Source organism: Heterodontus francisci, chromosome 33 (genome assembly GCF_036365525.1).
Source record: "Heterodontus francisci isolate sHetFra1 chromosome 33, sHetFra1.hap1, whole genome shotgun sequence".
In the NCBI taxonomy this organism is placed as follows: Eukaryota; Metazoa; Chordata; class Chondrichthyes; order Heterodontiformes; family Heterodontidae; genus Heterodontus; species Heterodontus francisci.
Window position 1 is genome coordinate 56,448,658 of NC_090403.1, and position 17,543 is coordinate 56,466,200.

The 17,543-nt window shown below is 42.9% G+C and overlaps 2 protein-coding genes across 2 annotated transcripts in view; both read left to right on the top strand.

The window, feature by feature from the left end:
- The window catches only part of smarce1 (SWI/SNF related, matrix associated, actin dependent regulator of chromatin, subfamily e, member 1), a 490,930-nt gene that overhangs the window by 318,577 nt on the left and 154,810 nt on the right, over nt 1-17,543 (top strand). The window lies entirely within an intron of this gene.
- Nucleotides 7,044-17,011, top strand: LOC137348005 (keratin, type I cytoskeletal 42-like). Its single transcript, XM_068013076.1, has 8 exons — nt 7,044-7,262; nt 8,121-8,203; nt 9,550-9,706; nt 11,090-11,251; nt 12,365-12,490; nt 12,570-12,790; nt 14,220-14,254; nt 16,914-17,011. The coding sequence occupies exons 1-8, from the start codon at nt 7,059-7,061 to the stop codon at nt 17,009-17,011; spliced, it is 1,086 nt and encodes a 361-aa protein (XP_067869177.1). The 5' UTR covers nt 7,044-7,058.

The window sequence follows — 17,543 nt, forward strand, 5'->3', positions numbered from 1 at the left end:
ATTTCCAAAAGTCATTTGATAAAGTTCCACACAAAAGGTTAATACACAAGGGTTCATGGAGTTGGGGGTGATGTTTTAGCATGGATATAGAGGATTGGCTAACAGACAGGAATCAGAGAGTACAGATAAATGGGGCATTTTCAAGTTGGCAGGCTGTGACTAGTGGGGTGCCGCAAGGATCAGTGCTGGGCCTCAGCTATTTACAATCTATATTAACAACTTAGACGAAGGGACAGAGAGTAATGTATCCAAGTCTGCTGATGGTACAAAGCTAGGTGGGAATGCAAGCTGTGAGGAGGGTACAAAGAGGCTGCAAAGAGATGTAGACAGGTTAAGTGAGTGGGCAATAAGGTGGAAGACAGAGTATCATATGGGGAAGTGTGAAGTTATTCACTTTGGTCAGACGCATAGAAAAGCAGAACATTTTTTAAATAGTGAGGAACTTGTAAATGTTGATGTTCAGAGAGACTTGCATGTAGTCGTACAAGGAACAAAGCAAGTTAGCACACAGGTACAGCAAGCAATTAGGAAAGCAAATGGCATGTTGGCCTTTTTTGCAAGGGGATTGGAGTATAAGAATAAGGAATTCTTGCTACAATTGTACAGGCTTTGGTGAGACCACACCTGGAGTACTGTGTGCAGTTTTGATCTCCATATTTAAGGAAGGATATACTTGCCTTGAAGGCTTTACAGTGAAGGTTCACTAGATTGGTCCCTGGGATGAGAGGGTTGTCCTAAGATGAGAGGCTGAGTAAATTGGGCAAATATTCTCTGGAGTTTGGAAGAATGAGAGACGATCTCATTGAAACATGTAAGATACTAAAGGGGCTGGATAGGGTAGACACTGAGAGATAATTTCCGCTGGTCGGGGTATCTAAAACATGGAGGCACAGTCCCAGGATAAGCAGGGATTGGCAACAAGATGTTGCACCACGGACATTTGACAAAATGATTGACTCTGCCATGGATATGGGGGTGATTAATCTGTATATAAAGTATATATCCAATCTAATTCCATCGAAACAGTCCAATTTCAAACAGATTTCTCCCTATAAATAAAGTAGCTAAGCATACAAATATCTCTCCGTCCCCCTCTCTGTGTCATCTTACCAATCTCTGTGTCACCCCCCCTCACTCTCTGCCCCCTTTCTCTCCCTCTCTGCCCCTCTCTCTCCGTTTCTCTCTCTCTCTGATATTTGCAGAGAGCGGGAACTCTCATCTTTGAGATTGGTCCGTTTTTTTAAAAATCGCAGCTGTCAGTTTGAGCTTCACAGCTGACAGCTGCTCAGAGCGGGAACAACGACGTCCAATTTGGGCAAGTTTGGGGTATTCTGGTGGGCTCTTAAAAAATATTGGAACCCGCTGGAAAACCCCGACCTTGTCCGAATTGGAAGCAGCTGCTCCCACTCCCAGCATCTGTCAGCTGTGAAACTGAAGCTGACAGCTGTGATTTTTCAAAACACGGATTGGTTGAAAGCAGAAGGCAATGGGAAATTTCTCACACCTGGAATTACCAGTCACGGACCTCAAAACTTTACTATGGATACTAGTGTTTGTGTAGGGACACGTTACAGATTCCTGAGAATAAAGGGCCAATCATTCAGGACTCAGATGAGGAGAAATGACTTCACTCAAAGGGTTGTGAATGTTTGCAATTCCCGACCCCAGAGGGTTGTGGATGCTCCATCATTGAATACATTTAAGGCTGGAATAGATAGATTTTTGGTCTCACAGGGAATCAAGGGATTTGGGGAATGGGCAGGAAAGTGGAGTTGAATCCAAGATCAACCCTGATCACTTTGAATGGCGGAGCAGGCTCGATGGGCATATGGTCTACTCCTGCTCCTATTTCTTGTGTTCTTGTATTCTTGTGTTCTTGTTCTTGAATCAGACAGGTTCCAGCGAGATCTCACCCCTCTTTGGGTAAAGAAGTTCCTTCTGAATTCCCTCTTGGATTTCATGTTGGCTATTTTATAGTGATGGCCTGTAGTTATGCTCTTCCCCGCAGAGTGGATATAGAGCGAATCTTTCCACTTATCAAAACCTTTAAAGATCCCTATCAGGTCACCCCTCAGCTGCCTGATTTTAAGAGAAAAGAGACCCAACCTCTTCATCCTTTCCTGATATGTATACTCATGCATTTCTGCTTATCATCCTTTTTATCCTTCCAGGAGCTGAGAACTGATCTGAATATTTTCTATCAGTAAAAGGGTCTGGCAGAGTGATAAAAGATTGGTGCATTTCAGCTGTGCCAAGGCAACAGGTCAAAATGCAAGTTTGATCCACTATGACCCTGAGCTTTTGATCTGAAGGGTGAAGGGGAGAGAACCTGAAAATGCCCAATGGTGAAGCCCACAAGTGATTTTGAAACACAATCCGATCTTGCCATTTAATCTGGAAAAGCTGCTTTGAAAATGTTGACAATTGTCAGAATAGAAATGATTTTTGCAAAGTAGCTTGCCAAAGCTGATTAGGCTTTACTTGTTCAACCACCTACAAACATCCAGCCCAACCCCACACTATCCCCCAACACATGTGGGTTGTCCAACTGCCCTGGTGAGATTTTTATTGAAGACAAATTAAGGAATGTGCTGCAGCAAAACAACATTTTTGGAGAGGGTAGAACCCAAAATTCATCAGAAGGGAGTAGGCAGTTAACAAGTAACAATTATACAAAGTTCCTTTTAGATTGTCAATGTCTTTGTTGCGATTCCGTGAGACTGACAACAACAACAGCAAGATAAAACTTCCCAAGGTGATTCACACGAGCGATTATCAAACAAAATTTGATACTTAGCCACATAAGAAGATAGTAGGACAGGTAACCATAGCACGGTCAAAGAGATAAACTTTAAGGAGCTTCTTAAAGGAGAGAAAGGTGGTGAGATTTAGGGAGGGAATTCCAGAGTTTATAAACTGACTCCTGATATTACAGCTACCAAAACTTCATCACAGCAGCAGATTTGTAGACTGAGTTTGTTGTGGGTCTTTGAATCTGTTCTCTACGTCATCACGGGCGGACGCCCTGCCCTCTCCATTTAAATGAGCCCTGCGCAAAATATTGCAGGGGCTTGGAGGTGGCTGCTCCATGTGGGCGGACTGCAAACTTCTAAGCGCTGGTAAAATTCAGACCTAAGTTTTAAAATGACACACTCCAATCACAAACAAGAATCTTAAGCTGAAATAAAACTATTTACATAGGTATGAGCTGAAAGCCGGCTATGGTTGATTGGGTAAGTAGACTAAAAGGAATGGCTGTAAATAAACAGTGGGAAACATTTAAAGAAACAATTCAAAATGTTCAACAAAAATAAATTCCATTGAAAAACTAAAACTCAGCGAGAACGACCCATCTGTGGCTTACTAAGGAGGTTAAGGATTTGATTAAAAGAAGAGGCTTATAACGTTGTAGAGAATAGTAGCAAGTCTGAGGATTGAGAGTGTTTTAGAAAACAGCAAAGGGCCACCAAAAAGTTGATAACAAGGGAAAAAATAGAATGAGAGTAAACTCGCCAGGAATCTATAAACAGATTGTAAGAACTTTAACAAGTATATAAAAAGGGACAGATTAGTTAAAGTAAACACTGGTCCCTTAGAAGCACAGATAGAAGAAATTATCATTGGGAATGAGAAAACGGCAGAGACATTGAACAAATATTTTGTGTCTGTCTTCACAGTAGAAGACACAAGTTACATACCAGAAATAGAGGGTAACCAAGGGAATAATAAGAGTGAGGAAATTAAAATAATTAATATTAACAGAGAAAAAATACTGGAGAAACTCAAGGGACTAAAATCCGACAAATCCCCAGGGCCTTGCGTCCTATGTCCTTGGGTTCTAAAAGAGATAGTTGCTGAGATAGTGGATGTGCAGGCTATGATTTTCCAAAATTCCCTAAATTCTGGAAATGTCCCAGCTGATTGGAAGTTAGCAAATGTAACACCGCTGTTCAAGAAAGGAGGGAGAGAAAAAACAGGGAACTACAGGCCAGTTAGCCTAACATCAGTCGTCAGGAAAATGCTGGAATCTATTATTAACAATGCACTTAGAAAATCACAGTATGAACAGACAAAGTCGACATGGTTTTATGAAAGGAAAATCGGTTTGACAAAATTATTAGCATTTCTTGAGAATGCCACTAGTAGGGTAGATAAAGGAGAACCAGTAGATGTAGTATACTTGGATTTCCAAACAGCATTCCCTAAGGTGCCACACAAAAGGTTAATACACGAGATAAGGGCTCATGGAGTTGGGGGTGATGTATTAGCATGGATGGAGGATTGATTAACAGACAGGAAACAGACAATAGAGATAAACGGGACATTTTCAAGTTGGCAGGCTGTGACTAGTGGGGTGCCGCAAGGATCAGTGCTGGGCCTCAGCTATTTATAATCTATATTAACAACTTAGACGAAGGGAGAGAGAGTAATGTATCCAAGTTTGCTGATGGTACAAAGCTAGGTGGGAATGCAAGCTGTGAGGAGGGTACAAAGAGGCTGCAAAGAGATGTAGACAGGTTAAGTGAGTGGGCAATAAGGTGGAAGACAGAGTATAATATGGGGAAGTGTGAAGTTATTCACTTTGGTCAGACGCATAGAAAAGCAGAACATTTTTTAAATAGTGAGGAACTTGTAAATGTTGATGTTCAGAGAGACTTGCATGTAGTCGTACAAGGAACAAAGCAAGTTAGCACACAGGTACAGCAAGCAATTAGGAAAGCAAATGGCATGTTGGCCTTTTTTGCAAGGGGATTGGAGTATAAGAATAAGGAATTCTTGCTACAATTGTACAGGCTTTGGTGAGACCACACCTGGAGTACTGTGTGCAGTTTTGGTCTCCATATTTAAGGAAGGATATACTTGCCTTGAAGGCTTTACAGTGAAGGTTCACTAGATTGGTTCCTGGGATGAGAGGGTTGTCCTATGATGAGAGGCTGAGTAAATTGGGCAAATATTCTCTGGAGTGTAGAGGAATGAGAGGCGATCTCATTGAAATATTCAAGATTATCAAAGAACTTGACAGGGAATTCACTGAGATGTTGTATCTCCTGGGTGGGGAAATCTAGAACAAGGGCACACAGTTTCTGGATAAGGGGCCAATCATTTAGGAGTGAGACGAGGAGAAATTACTTCACCAAAATGGTTGTGAATCTTTGGAATTCTCTAGGAACATAGGAAAAGGAGTAGGCCATTCAGCCCATCGAGCCTGCCCTTCCATTCAATACGATCATGACTGATCATCCACTTCAATGCCTTTTTCCCACACTATCCCCAAATCCCCTTTTGTCATTGGTATTTAGAAATCTGTCAATCTCTGCTTTAAACGTACTCAATGACTGAGCTTCCAGAGCCCTCTGGGGTAGAGACTTCCAAAGATTCACAACCCTCTGAGTAAAGAAATTTCTCCTCCTTTCTATCCCAAGTGGCTTCCCCCTTGTTTTGAAATTGTGTCCCCTGGTTCTGGACTCCCAAACCAGGAGAAACATCTTACCTGCATCTACCCTGTCTATCCCTTTAAGTATCTTCTTTGGCCTCCTTATCTCGATAGACAATGGTTAAGCGCCTGGACGTGGTCAGTGGTTTGTGGAGCAGCGCCTGGAGTGGCTATAAAGGCCAATTCTAGAGTGACAGGCTCTTCCACATGTGCTGCTCGGGGCTGTTACACAGTTGGCTCTCCCCTTGCACCTCTGTCTTTTTTCCTGCCAACTGCTGAGTCTCTAAGTATTTTGTAAGTTTCAATGAGATCACCTCTCATTCTTCGAAACTCTAGAGAATACAGGCCCAGTTTCCCCAGTCTCTCTTCATAGGACAGTCCCGACATCCCGGGAACAAGTCTGGTGAACCTTCGTTGCACTCCCTCTATGGCAATAATATCGTTCCTAAGGTAAAGGGACCAAAACTGCACACAGTACTCCAGGTGCGGTCAAACCAAGGTTCTATACAATTGAAGCAAGACTTCACTACTCCTGTACTCAAATCCTTTTGCGATAAAGGTTAAAATACCATTAGCTTTTCTCTATCCAAGAGGGTGTGGATGCTCTCGCGTTGAGTATATTTAAGGCTGGGATAGATAGATTTTTGGTCTCCCAGGGAATCAAGGAGTATGGGTAGTGGGTGGGAAAGTGGAGTTGAAGCCCAAGATTAGCCTTGATCATATTGAATGGCCGAGCAGGCTCGATGGACTGAATGGCCTACTCCTGATCCTGTTTCTTATGTTCTGATTTGACGTTGGACTATTCAACAAAGCAGGTATCACAACCAAGCCAGACCGTGTCTTTATCTGATGTACACACACCTGCAGTTCCAGAAGGGGGAAAGAACAGTCCATTCCCATTTCCTTTACTCCAGATTCACTGTGGCCAACTTTAGCCCCAAGTGACAACCTGCTGACTCAGGATAGAATATGGATGGAATATGGATGGAACTTGGGATCTTGCTGTTGTGTGACTCAGTTACAGACTTGGGCATCATTGGACAGACCCTTAGAACCAATTTTAAAATAATGTTCCATAAATATTTTCTCTTTTAAAAATAAGCCACGGGAATGTGAGGCTATTGTGCTGGGTTGGTGATGGCACCTGACAGTTTTTGGTGTGTCCCCACTCTGGTATGTCGTTGTGGTATTAGTCACATTCCAACATCTCGAACCTTTATTCCAGTTTGTTAAACCTGACCGTTTGCATTTTGCAGTCCCAGCATGGGTTGTAGAACCGCCCATGGAGAGTTTGTAGATAAATAGTTAGGAGACAGGTCCGGCAGACACTTGCTCTCCTGGTCCTGAGTTGAGCAACTCCAACTCGATTCCAACCATGTCTACATCCTCTTACACATCCTACTCCAACTATGGGGCACCAGCCCGGAGAAGCAGCGGCTCCGTCATCCTCAACCCGTCCGCCAGGTCCAAAAGGGTCAGTGTCAGCTCAACGCCCAAGACCCGCCGAGCCGTCAGTGTCTATTCGAGTCCGAGCTGGAGCAACCGCATCTCCACCGCCACCTCCAGCCATGGAAGAGCCGGCAGCCTTGGAGGCTTCTACACGGGGAGCTACACCCGGGGGGGAATGGGGGCTTTCAACATCAATGAGAAGCAGACCATGCAGAACCTGAATGACCGCCTGGCCTCTTACCTGGAAAGAGTGCGCTCCTTGGAGAAGTCCAACAACCAACTGGAACGCCACATCAGGGAGTTCTATGAGAAGAGGACAGGGACGGACACCAAAGACCTGGGAGCCTATTGGAAAACCATTGCCGATCTGCGAGCACAGGTAGGGAAAGTCTCTAAACTGAGGGATTAAGGAATGGCCATCTAACTCGGCTCGGAACTCTCATTGTCCAACTCTAGCCCAGGACAACTTTAGCTGACTAACCGTTATAGAACCTCTTGGGCAGGTCTCTTAGGGTTACACAAAAGAGACAACTTTGGAATGGGATGATTGTTGTCATGTAGGCACAGGAGGATCCCACAAACAGGAATGAGATGGATGACCAGTTTTTGTTGGCTTTAGTTGAGGCAGGAATGTTGATCAGTTTTTCCAGCACTTTCTGTTTTTATTTCAGATTTCCAGCATCTGCAGTATTTTGCTTTCATGTTGATCAGGACAAGGGGAGAACTCTTTGTTCCGCATGCAGTAACCATAGAACCTCCAGTATTCACCAGAGCTGGCAAGCAGAGACTCAGTTTCCTGGCACCTGGGGTATAACTCCACTATCCTTAATTTTGTGCTCCAGTCCTGGAGTAGACGCTCATAAGCACAGGAGTAGGCCATTCAGGCCTTCGAGTCTGTTCCATCTTCAATTGCATATGATGATAAAGGACCTACTTGCTCTTATAGAGCCCAATCTGGAAATTTGTTTTCCCTGAATGGAGCAAGATTTGGGCTTATCCTCTATGAAGCATAAACCCAGGGTGGGTAGGGAATGTCCTTAAAGGGATCACTGAAAGTTTTTAAAGAAATACCTCCTGTGGAACTGGGAGGAGTGGGAGATCTCCTCCCCACTCCTGCTTTTCCCCTCCTCCCCACTCCTTATTGTATTTATTAATGACTATCTTATATTAATTTCCTTGGTTTTGGATCCCTCACAATCAGAAACAAATGAATGATATTTAATGCTGTGTTTTACAGATCAATGATGCCTCTCTTGCCAATGCCAGAGTCTTGCTGCAGATTGACAATGCGAAACTCGCTGCAGATGATTTTAAAACCAAGTGAGTCCATTCATGCTTCTATCAATGTGCTCACTAAAATTAGCAAGAAGAACTCCCAAAAATAACAATAACTTGCATGTGTATAATGCCTTCAAGGTAGCAACACCTGTCAAGGTGTTTCACAGAAAGCCAGAGAGTGTGGGAAACGGACAGGAGTACAAAGTGTTAAGGGAGGTGGTTGCAGACAGAGCCAAAAACAATTACAGAATTAAACAACACAGAAGGAGGCCATTCAGCCCATTGTGCCTGTGCTGGCTCTTTGAAAGAGCTATTCAGTGAGTCCCACCTCCCCCCCCCCTGCTCTTACCCCACAGTCCTGCACATTTTTCCTTTTCAAGTATTTATCCAATTGCCTTTTGAAAGTTATTATTGAATCCGCTTCCATCACCCTTTCAGGCAGCGCGTTCCAGATCACAACAACTCACTGCGTCAAAAATAATTCTCCTCATCTCCCCTCACCTCAGGTTCTTTTGCCAATTATCTTAAATCTATGTCCTCTGGTTATCAATGCTCCTGCTACTGGAAGCTGTTCCTGTTCAGTGGTAGGGGCCTCTGAGGAGGTGGGATTTTTTTCAAAGCTTCAACACACAGGGCAAAATTCAACTGAAACCCTGGGATCTGGAAAACCTTTAAGCAACCTAGTAATTTCAGAATTCACAAACCTTCCTTCCACATCCTGCCCTTTAAAATGATTGGTTGCTCATTTACTGCCAAAACAGGAGACCAGTGCAGGAAATGGCTTCTTGGGAGAACAAATGTAAATCAAGAAGAGTTTCTGTTGATTTTTCGTCTTTGTCCCTTTGTAACTTCCTGCTCTCATTTATAAAAACTGCAATGCCTCCTAGTTTAGTGCAATCTGAAAACATTGATGTACAACTCTTTATTCCTTTAACTAAGTCATTAATGTACATGGTGAAAAACCAATTTGTCAACATCCATTTGTATTGTTCCCTCTATCCCTACTCTCCATCTCTTACCTCCCAACCAATTAGTAACCCACATCACAAGGTTGCTTCCAATTTTTTGCACTTTTAGTTTTGCCAGTAATCTTTTAAACCTTGCAGATATCTTCTGGAAGTCGATGTAGACTGCATCCATAGACATTCTCCAATTTACTGTGTTAGTGACCTCCACAAAAAATTCAACTAGATTAGTCAGACATGTACCGGGGGCCATAGTCACATGACCAGCAAGTCTGCTAAGGGCTGTTGGTGAGGAGAAGGAAGGTCACAAGTGACCCTTGGGGTTACATGGTTGGCACTCATCACATTGGTGTGCTGCCCCTTCAGGTCTGATAACATCTTCGAACCAATTAGAATAGCCTTTTCTTCCCTTCTATCCTTTAGATACGAGTCGGAGTTTGCCATCAGACGTGGTGTGGAGATGGACATTAGTGGGTTGGGCAAGGTGCTGGAAGAATTGAACTTCGCTAGGAGTGACCTGGAGTCACAGATTGAAGGAATGAGGGAAGAAACGATTTACACCAAGAAAAGCCATGAAGAAGTAAGCAGCAGAAATCCAAACAACCAAAAAAGTTATTGTGTTAATTTTAATGGAATGTCAAATGGTTGGTAGGTGGGGTTAAAGACATTTATTTGTTCTTGTGATGTGGGAAACTGTGGTAAACCAATATTTATTGCTCATGCCTAGTTACCCTGAACACCATAAGAGTCAATCAACATAGAGTGGGACTGGAATCACGTGTAGCCCAGACTGAATATGGAGGAAGTTTTCTTGCCTAAAGAACTTAAGTGACCCAGTTGGGTTTTTATAACAATCTGGTCGATTTCATGGTCAATTTTCTGGTGCTTGTCACAAATTACCAGATTTATTGAATTCAATTTTGCAATTTTCCCTGGGGGACCAGAAAAATAATAAAAGTTGCAGACAGAAGACCCATATGTCCTACCTATCCAGTGTTTCCTTGGTACATTCTAATGACCCTGAACCCCATTTTATGACAAGAATCTGGATAGTTCCTTGTCAAAATCCATTAAGGATTCTTATTCTACCATCCACATCAGTAATCTGTTCCATGTACTCATTACCCTTTGGGTTAAAAAGCTGCCCCTACATTTCCTGTTTTCTTTTGTTGCCTTTAATTTATAAAAAAATACCCGTTGTGCTTAATTTCAGTACATGGTATAAAAGTTTACTTGGGTCCAATTTGTTCAAACCTTTCATGATTTTAAACACTTGTATCATATGCCCTCTCAGTCTTCCCTTCTCAAGAGAGAAAAGACCCAGCCAGACTAAACAATCTTTGCTCATCTGCCACTCCCCTAAGTTCTGGGATCAATTGTTTAGTCCCTCCAATAACGGAATATCTTCTCTGTACCCCCTCGATTAGCTGAATATCCTTTTTGAAACAGGGAGACAGAAACAGCATGCAGTGCTCCAGATGTGGCCTCACCAAAGTCAGTTTTAACATGGCCTCTTGGGATTTATATGTTACACCCCTTGCTATTCATCCAAACATTCTGTTTACTTTTTTTGATCAGTCTGGGGGATATTGTACTGATGGCTTTAGTGACCTGTTCATTACACCCAAGGTCTCCCTCCTGCTCCAATACCTCAAGTACATTCCAATTAGCATATAATTCACATCAATCTTCCCTCTGCCAAATCTTGTAACCTTACATTAAATTGCATCTGCCATTTCTCTGCCAATGATTGAATTTGTCAGCATCCTTTTCAATCGGTGCACTGTGATATTCATTATTTGCCACTGGTCGCAATTTGATATCATCTGCAAAATTAGAACTCATAGCCTTTGGTTACTGGTCCAATACTATAACCACTAGACTGGAAGGCTCATCTGCTTGTAACCTGACATCATCATCTCTCATTGCTTCTCTCTCTCTTTCTCTCTCTCTCTTTCATTAGGAGTTGAAGTCTGTCCGCAATCAGCTTCGTGGTACAGTCACGGTGGATGTGGATTCTACCCCAGGCACAGATCTGGCCAAGACTTTGACTGAAATAAGAGAAAAATATGAAGTAATAGCAGCCAAAAACCAGAAGGATGCTGAATCCTGGTACAAGGATCAGGTAATGCGATTGACCAATCAGGACAGTGCCACAACAGGGAACTCTCAGACAGGGACAGATCCAGGGACAAGCAGCTGTGTTAGTGTAAATCAATCACTCTGTGATTTCCAATATAAACTGATGCGAGAAACAGAGTTCAACTAAAAATTGATGCAGAATTTATCAATACTTGTGTGAATGTTTTGCAAAGAAGAATCAGAGAATTGTGACTTAATTAGAACAGAACTTTTATGATTAACAAATATATTCCTGAGCACTTGGTAAACCTGCTACAAGAACAACAATAACTTGCATTTATATAGCACCTTTAATGTAGTAAAATGTCCCAAGGTGCTTCACAGGAGTGTAATCAAACAAAATTTGATGCAAAGTCACACAAGGAACATTAGGACAGGCAAACAAAAGCCTGGTCAGAGAACCTGCTTTTAAAGAGCATCTGAAAGGATGCTGGGGAAACAAAGAGGTTTAGGGAAGGAATTCCCGAGTTTGTGGCTCAAATGACTGAAGGAACGGCCGCCAATGGTGAGACAAAGAAGATGGGGGCACACAAGAGGTAAAGGTGATACATCGTTCTCTCCCCCCTAGTAAGGTATACAGCAGTCTAGACCTCCAATCAGCCGAATTCCAGGAATCATCTTGCCTTAAGCCTTATCATGTGATGTTGGGCCCGCCTAGAGTCAGAAACTTTATCTGTCTAAAGCATGTATTTTTGATACATCTTTTTATTGTTATTGCATCCTGCGTCCCACTCTTTTTTTAGCGTTGTCACAACCAATTACCTCCTTGAACTAGTCAGCAGCTACTATCACTGGAGTCAGCAGCAGGAATCCTGGCAGTCTTCTGTAACTTTACCTAGTGGGATAATTATAGTGCCCTTACTGTCAGTCTGACTATGATCTATTAACTTGGCACAGATCAGCGAGATCCTGGACCTTGTGGTCCTTACAGTTCAGTACCACTGGACCACCAGAAAAAGAGACACAGAAATAATTATATTTACGAGAATTAAAACTAGAGATGGTTACAGCCAACCCCTAAGTCACCCTTAGTTTGCTTTTCATTGGATTGCTTACTCATTCTGTCACTTAGAACTTTTAAAATATTTTATTACAGTGCGTAAACCTACAACAGACAGTGGCTACTAACACCGAGATGGTACAATCAGAAAAGACACAGCTCACTGATCAGAGACGCAAAGCACAGGGGTTGGAGATTGAACTGCAAACACTGTTCAGTGTGGTGAGTACAGCATGGAATCACACTCAGTCATTCAGCTGCTGCAGTGGTGAGGTTACTGATTGTTGCCATTTAAATGTAGAAAACATCTCTGGAAGCCAGTCTACAGGAAACAGAAGATCGCTACGCTGAGGAACTCTACAGACTTCAAGCTGCCTTGAGTGACCTGGAGGCACAGCTGATGCAGATCCGGGATGACATGCAGAGACAAACGCAAGACTATGCACAGCTTCTGGATGTGAAAACCAGACTAGAGATGGAGATCGCTACATACCGTAGGCTCCTGGATGGAGAAGATGTTAGGTGGGAATATCACCAAACCCTTGATCTTGACCCAACACACACTCACTGGCTGTGATCCTCTCTCTGTCTTCCCCTCCCCTGAGGCTTTAATAACCTCAGATTGATGTAAATACTGAGGGGGTTAACTTGGTGAAAGGGTGTGAACAGGCACTAAGTGGGTGCTGTGCGAAGAGTTGCCTGTTTGAAAGTCTGGTTTAGCTTTCAGTTTTGGGGTTAAGTAACGATTACCATGATTTAAACATTCCTGGAATTGCTAAATCATACACCTGCTAGTTTAGCACTCAGCGCTGATTAGAAGCAATTCCTGTGAAGGTCTGGAGTGTGCTGGCTGACACACAGCAGCAGCTTTCAGGGTGGCTCAGCAATCGAGGCAGAGGGTGCACAGGTTCTCAGATGCAGCACTGGAGGTCCTGCTAGAGGAGGCTCAGCGGAGGAGGGATGTCTTGTACTCACAGGGGGAAGGAGTCCCACTCACCCTCATGTCCCTCTCTGCTGCAGCAGCTGGTGCTGTTCTGCCTGGTCTCAGGTCCTCCTCCCATTTCTCCTGCAGACCAATGGGGACCGCTAGCAAGATCCCGATGACTCCCTTTGTCCTAGGTGACTCCTTAAACTTTCTATGATTCTATTGGAAGGTGGGATTAAAATGGGTTGATCGTTTTCAGCACAGACTCGATGGGCCAAGTGGCCTCTTTCTGTGCCTTAAACTTTCTATGATTCTTTCTATGATTCTAGAAGATGTCCAGTAAGGTGGAATATATGTTGATAGAGAGTTGTTGAATTTTTAACCAAGTGTCCCAGAAAGTCTCCTGATGTCTCTCAAAAGTCCTTTTCAAACCTCCAGCAGCAATTGAACAGTGAAAGCTGGGCATGATTTTAAGTAACATTCAAAAGCCTTAGCAACGACTACTTTACTCCTCTTCAGATGGTCACTGTTGGCAGAGGTTGTTAATCGAATTTCTAGCTACCAAATTGATAATGCAGCTTTGTTAATGAGTGCTAGCAAGCAATTTAATTGCCAATCAGTCTTAACAATCCTCATGATGGCCTTTCCTAATGCACACTTCAAGATGGTGTCTTGTGCTAAATGCAGGCCAACCCAGTGTTGCAGCTTAAGACTCAGCTTGGCCACCTTGGAGGTTTTTTAGCATCTAAAGAATCCAAGGAAATTTTATTTCAATGCTGCTGATGTCTGCAATATTGACTATAGCTCTTCACCTAGTCTTCCACCTTGACCTTTACAGCACTCTTTCCATCTCTACATACAAAGACATATTTCACCTTAGCCCTCCAACTGTGTCTGCCCCAGCTAAGAGCCCATGGTCATCCAGTGAACTTACATTGCAATCACTAGCCTTCCTTGCTCAGAGAATTTTAGTTGATTAATTGTTTTCAGCTGACTAATTGTTAATTATTCTTTGTTTACCACCAGATATACAACAGAAATCAAAACGGAAAAAGTCCATGGTAAGGAAATGGAGTGATCCAGTCTCAGCAAAACAGTATGGCTGGGTCTATACCACACTGGCACACCATGCAGGGAGAAACTCTGGAGTCATACACACATAGGAACATACGAATTAGGAGCAGGAGTAGGCCACTCGGCCCTTCAAGCCTGCTCCGCCATTCAATACGTTCATGGCTGAACTGATTACTCCACATTTTCACTTACCCCCGATAACCTTCCACCCCCTTGCTTATCAAGAATCTATCTACCTCTGCCTTAAAAATATTCAAAGACTCTGCTTCCACTGCCTTTTGAGGAAGAGAATTCCAAAGACTCACGACCCTCTGAGAGAACAAAATTCTCCTCATCTCTGTCTTAAATGGGTGACCCCTTATTTTTAAGCAGTGACCCCGAGTTCTAGATTCTCCCACAAGAGGAAACATCCTTTCCACATCCACCTCGTCAAGACCCTTCAGGAGCTTATATATTTCAATCAAGTCGCCTCTTACTCTTCTAAATTCCAGCAGATACAAGCCTAGCCTGTCCAAACTTTCCCTGTAAGACAGCCCGCCCATTCCAGGTATTAGTCTAGTAAACCTTCTCTGTACTCCCTCCAATGCATTTACATCCTTACTGAAATAAGGAGACCAGTCTGACAAAATCTTTCCCATGGCGTGCTGGGGAAGTGGGTAGTGGAGCGAAAGATGTTTTCTTCTCGTCAGTTGAGCGAAAGGCAGAGGAGTCCCAGTATGGTTTGTCGCTCTGCAGTGCCTCTCTTATACTCAGCTCTGTAAAGTGTAATGTGTTCCAAAGCAAGGCAGACAATCTCAGTGTTGGATAACCTTATGCTAGTGCTCCCCCCCATTTAGTAGTATTAGGAGCTGTTTGTGTGTTAGGTCAGATTAGAGAGTATTGCTCCACACAAATGTACACTCTGCAATAACAATGAGTTAAACTCCCCATCGGGCACTCCAGGCTCTGAGACTAAAATGTTCCAGAGCAAGGCATAAAGTGATAAAGGAGCATTGACTTGTCCAGTGTCCGATTGCAGCCACAAACCATCTGATGTGCCAACTCTTGTACTGAGCCAGAGTTTGTTGGAGTGGAGCATCTCCCAGTTTGCCCCATTAGTTAGATACTTTCCTGCACCCTTCAACTCAAAATTGTTTTGCCCTGCAACATTTTGGAAGTGTGAACAGAAAACAGTGTGGTGAGGGCAATGGGGCATCTGGGACCTTAGTGAATAATGGAACCAAAGTCTGTCTCCTTATTCATTGAGACTTAAGGATTGTGAAAGAAACAGTGGAATAATGGAGAAGGAAATGTTGTGAATTAGAGTGAAGTCAGGTACGAAAAGAGAAATAAAGAGAGGGAAAGAAAGATTAGATTAAGAGAGAAAGAGGTAGCTAGAACAATTAAGAAAAAGGATAAATTTTTTAAATCTGATATTTAAAAAATCTCTAAGAAAAATTTGCTACATGAAGAAATAAGACTTCACCGTTTCAATTATTCACTTTCTAGGCCAGAAGAGGTTGTTGGATATTACATTAACAATTGTTACATTGTTAATTGGGTCCTTCCATTATTAATTATCAGGCTTAACTTTCTGTGATGTGTTTATTGGGCAATGAATGTTCAAATCCAGCGAGTGCTTAAAAATAACCGGGAGCCAAAGGACGAGATTCCATTTGTCTGCAGCAATTGATAAGTGGCCTAAATTGATCAACTAGTTCTGGAGATTCATAACTCATGGTGTATCTCTTCATCCCCTGAACTTGCTGGACCATTCGTGCATTAATAATGCTGTACATCGTTAACACAGTGGTAATTTCCCTGTGAGATCAGGCCCATTATCTCCAGTATTTGCTGTGTTATGTTGGACTGTGTCCATTCACCCAAGTTCTGTCTGGTTTTCTCTACATTAACCAAATAAAACTTAGTTGGCGAAACTGAGAGCAGAGTTTATGGATAAGCCAGATATGTGACCTCAGATTATTTATCACAATTCCAATTACTGCATCTCCTAGTGGGCTCCTGCTGAATACTGTGTACATCACTTATGTGTTGAACCTAGGCAGCAAACCACACAGTCCAGGGAGGCTCCCAGTTTCAATTATTGGACTGTGCTAAGTTAATTGATCTCATTTAAAGCATAATTTGGGATGTTCCAATTCGTCTTAGCTAGGCTGGGGAAAGGTCAGCCAGCATGAATGACCCTGATCTCAATGGGCAGCGCTCTCTCACCTCTGGGTTGGATGGAGATTTGAGCACATGATCCAGGCTGACACACTCAGTGCAGTACTGGGGGAGTGCTGCACTACCAGAAGTGCCATCTGACAGATAAAGAGTTAAACCGAGGTCCTGTTTTATCTCTCGGGTGGACTTAAAAGAGCCCATGACACTATTCCAAAGATGAGGGAGGTTCTCCCTGGTGTCCTGGCCAATATTTATCCCTCAGCCAACATTACTAAAACAGATCAGTTATCACCGCACTGCTTGTGGGATCTTGCTGTGCATGAATTGGCTGCTGCATTTCCTACATTACAACAGTGACTACACTTCAAAAAGTATTTCATTGGCTGTAAAGTGCTTTGGGCAGTCCTGAGGTCGTGAAAGGTGCTGTACAAGTGCAATTTCTTTCTGCTTACTTATTTTCAATTTTTTTCTCATTTCTTACAGATCCATTAGTGGTGACAACCAAAAAGGTCGTGACCATTACTGAAAAGATTGTTGATGGGAAAGTTGTTGAGTCAAGTGAGGAGGTTAAAATGACATAACCAGCTCCACCTGCCCAACAGTGGTCTCAGTGATCCTCAGAAGACTATAAAATCTATTAGCCACTGTGTAATGTTTTGTTCTTTGGGTTTTCTCTGACCTTTAATAAAGTAGTTTTGAGTGTTGCATCAAAACCTTGTCTGGTTTATTGGTATTAGGCTGGTTGGCAGGTTTTTGGGATAATCTGTAATCAGTTGATGAAGGTCGTGTGTAAGCAGCAAAACTAATTAGAAAGTTTTTTTTTTAGATTAGATTAGAGATACAGCACTGAAACAGGCCCTTCGGCCCACCGAGTCTGTGCCGAACATCAACCACCCATTTATACTAATCCTACACTAATCCCATATTCCTACCAAACATCCCCACCTGCCTATATTCCCCTACCACCTACCTATACTAGTGACAATTTATAATGGCCAATTTACCTATCAACCTGCAAGTCTTTTGGCTTGTGGGAGGAAACCGGAGCACCCGGAGAAAACCCACGCAGACACAGGGAGAACTTGCAAACTCCACACAGGCAGTACCCGGAAT

Bases quoted from the DNA above. Each gene is read 5' to 3' on its own strand.
- LOC137348005 (XM_068013076.1), top strand. From the start codon at position 7,059: ATGGGGGCTTTCAACATCAATGAGAAGCAGACCATGCAGAACCTGAAT. The intron at 9,707-11,089 runs GTAAGCAGCAGA...CTCTTTCATTAG, and splicing joins CCAAGAAAAGCCATGAAGAA to GAGTTGAAGTCTGTCCGCAA. The intron at 12,791-14,219 runs GTGGGAATATCA...GTTTACCACCAG, and splicing joins CTGGATGGAGAAGATGTTAG to ATATACAACAGAAATCAAAA.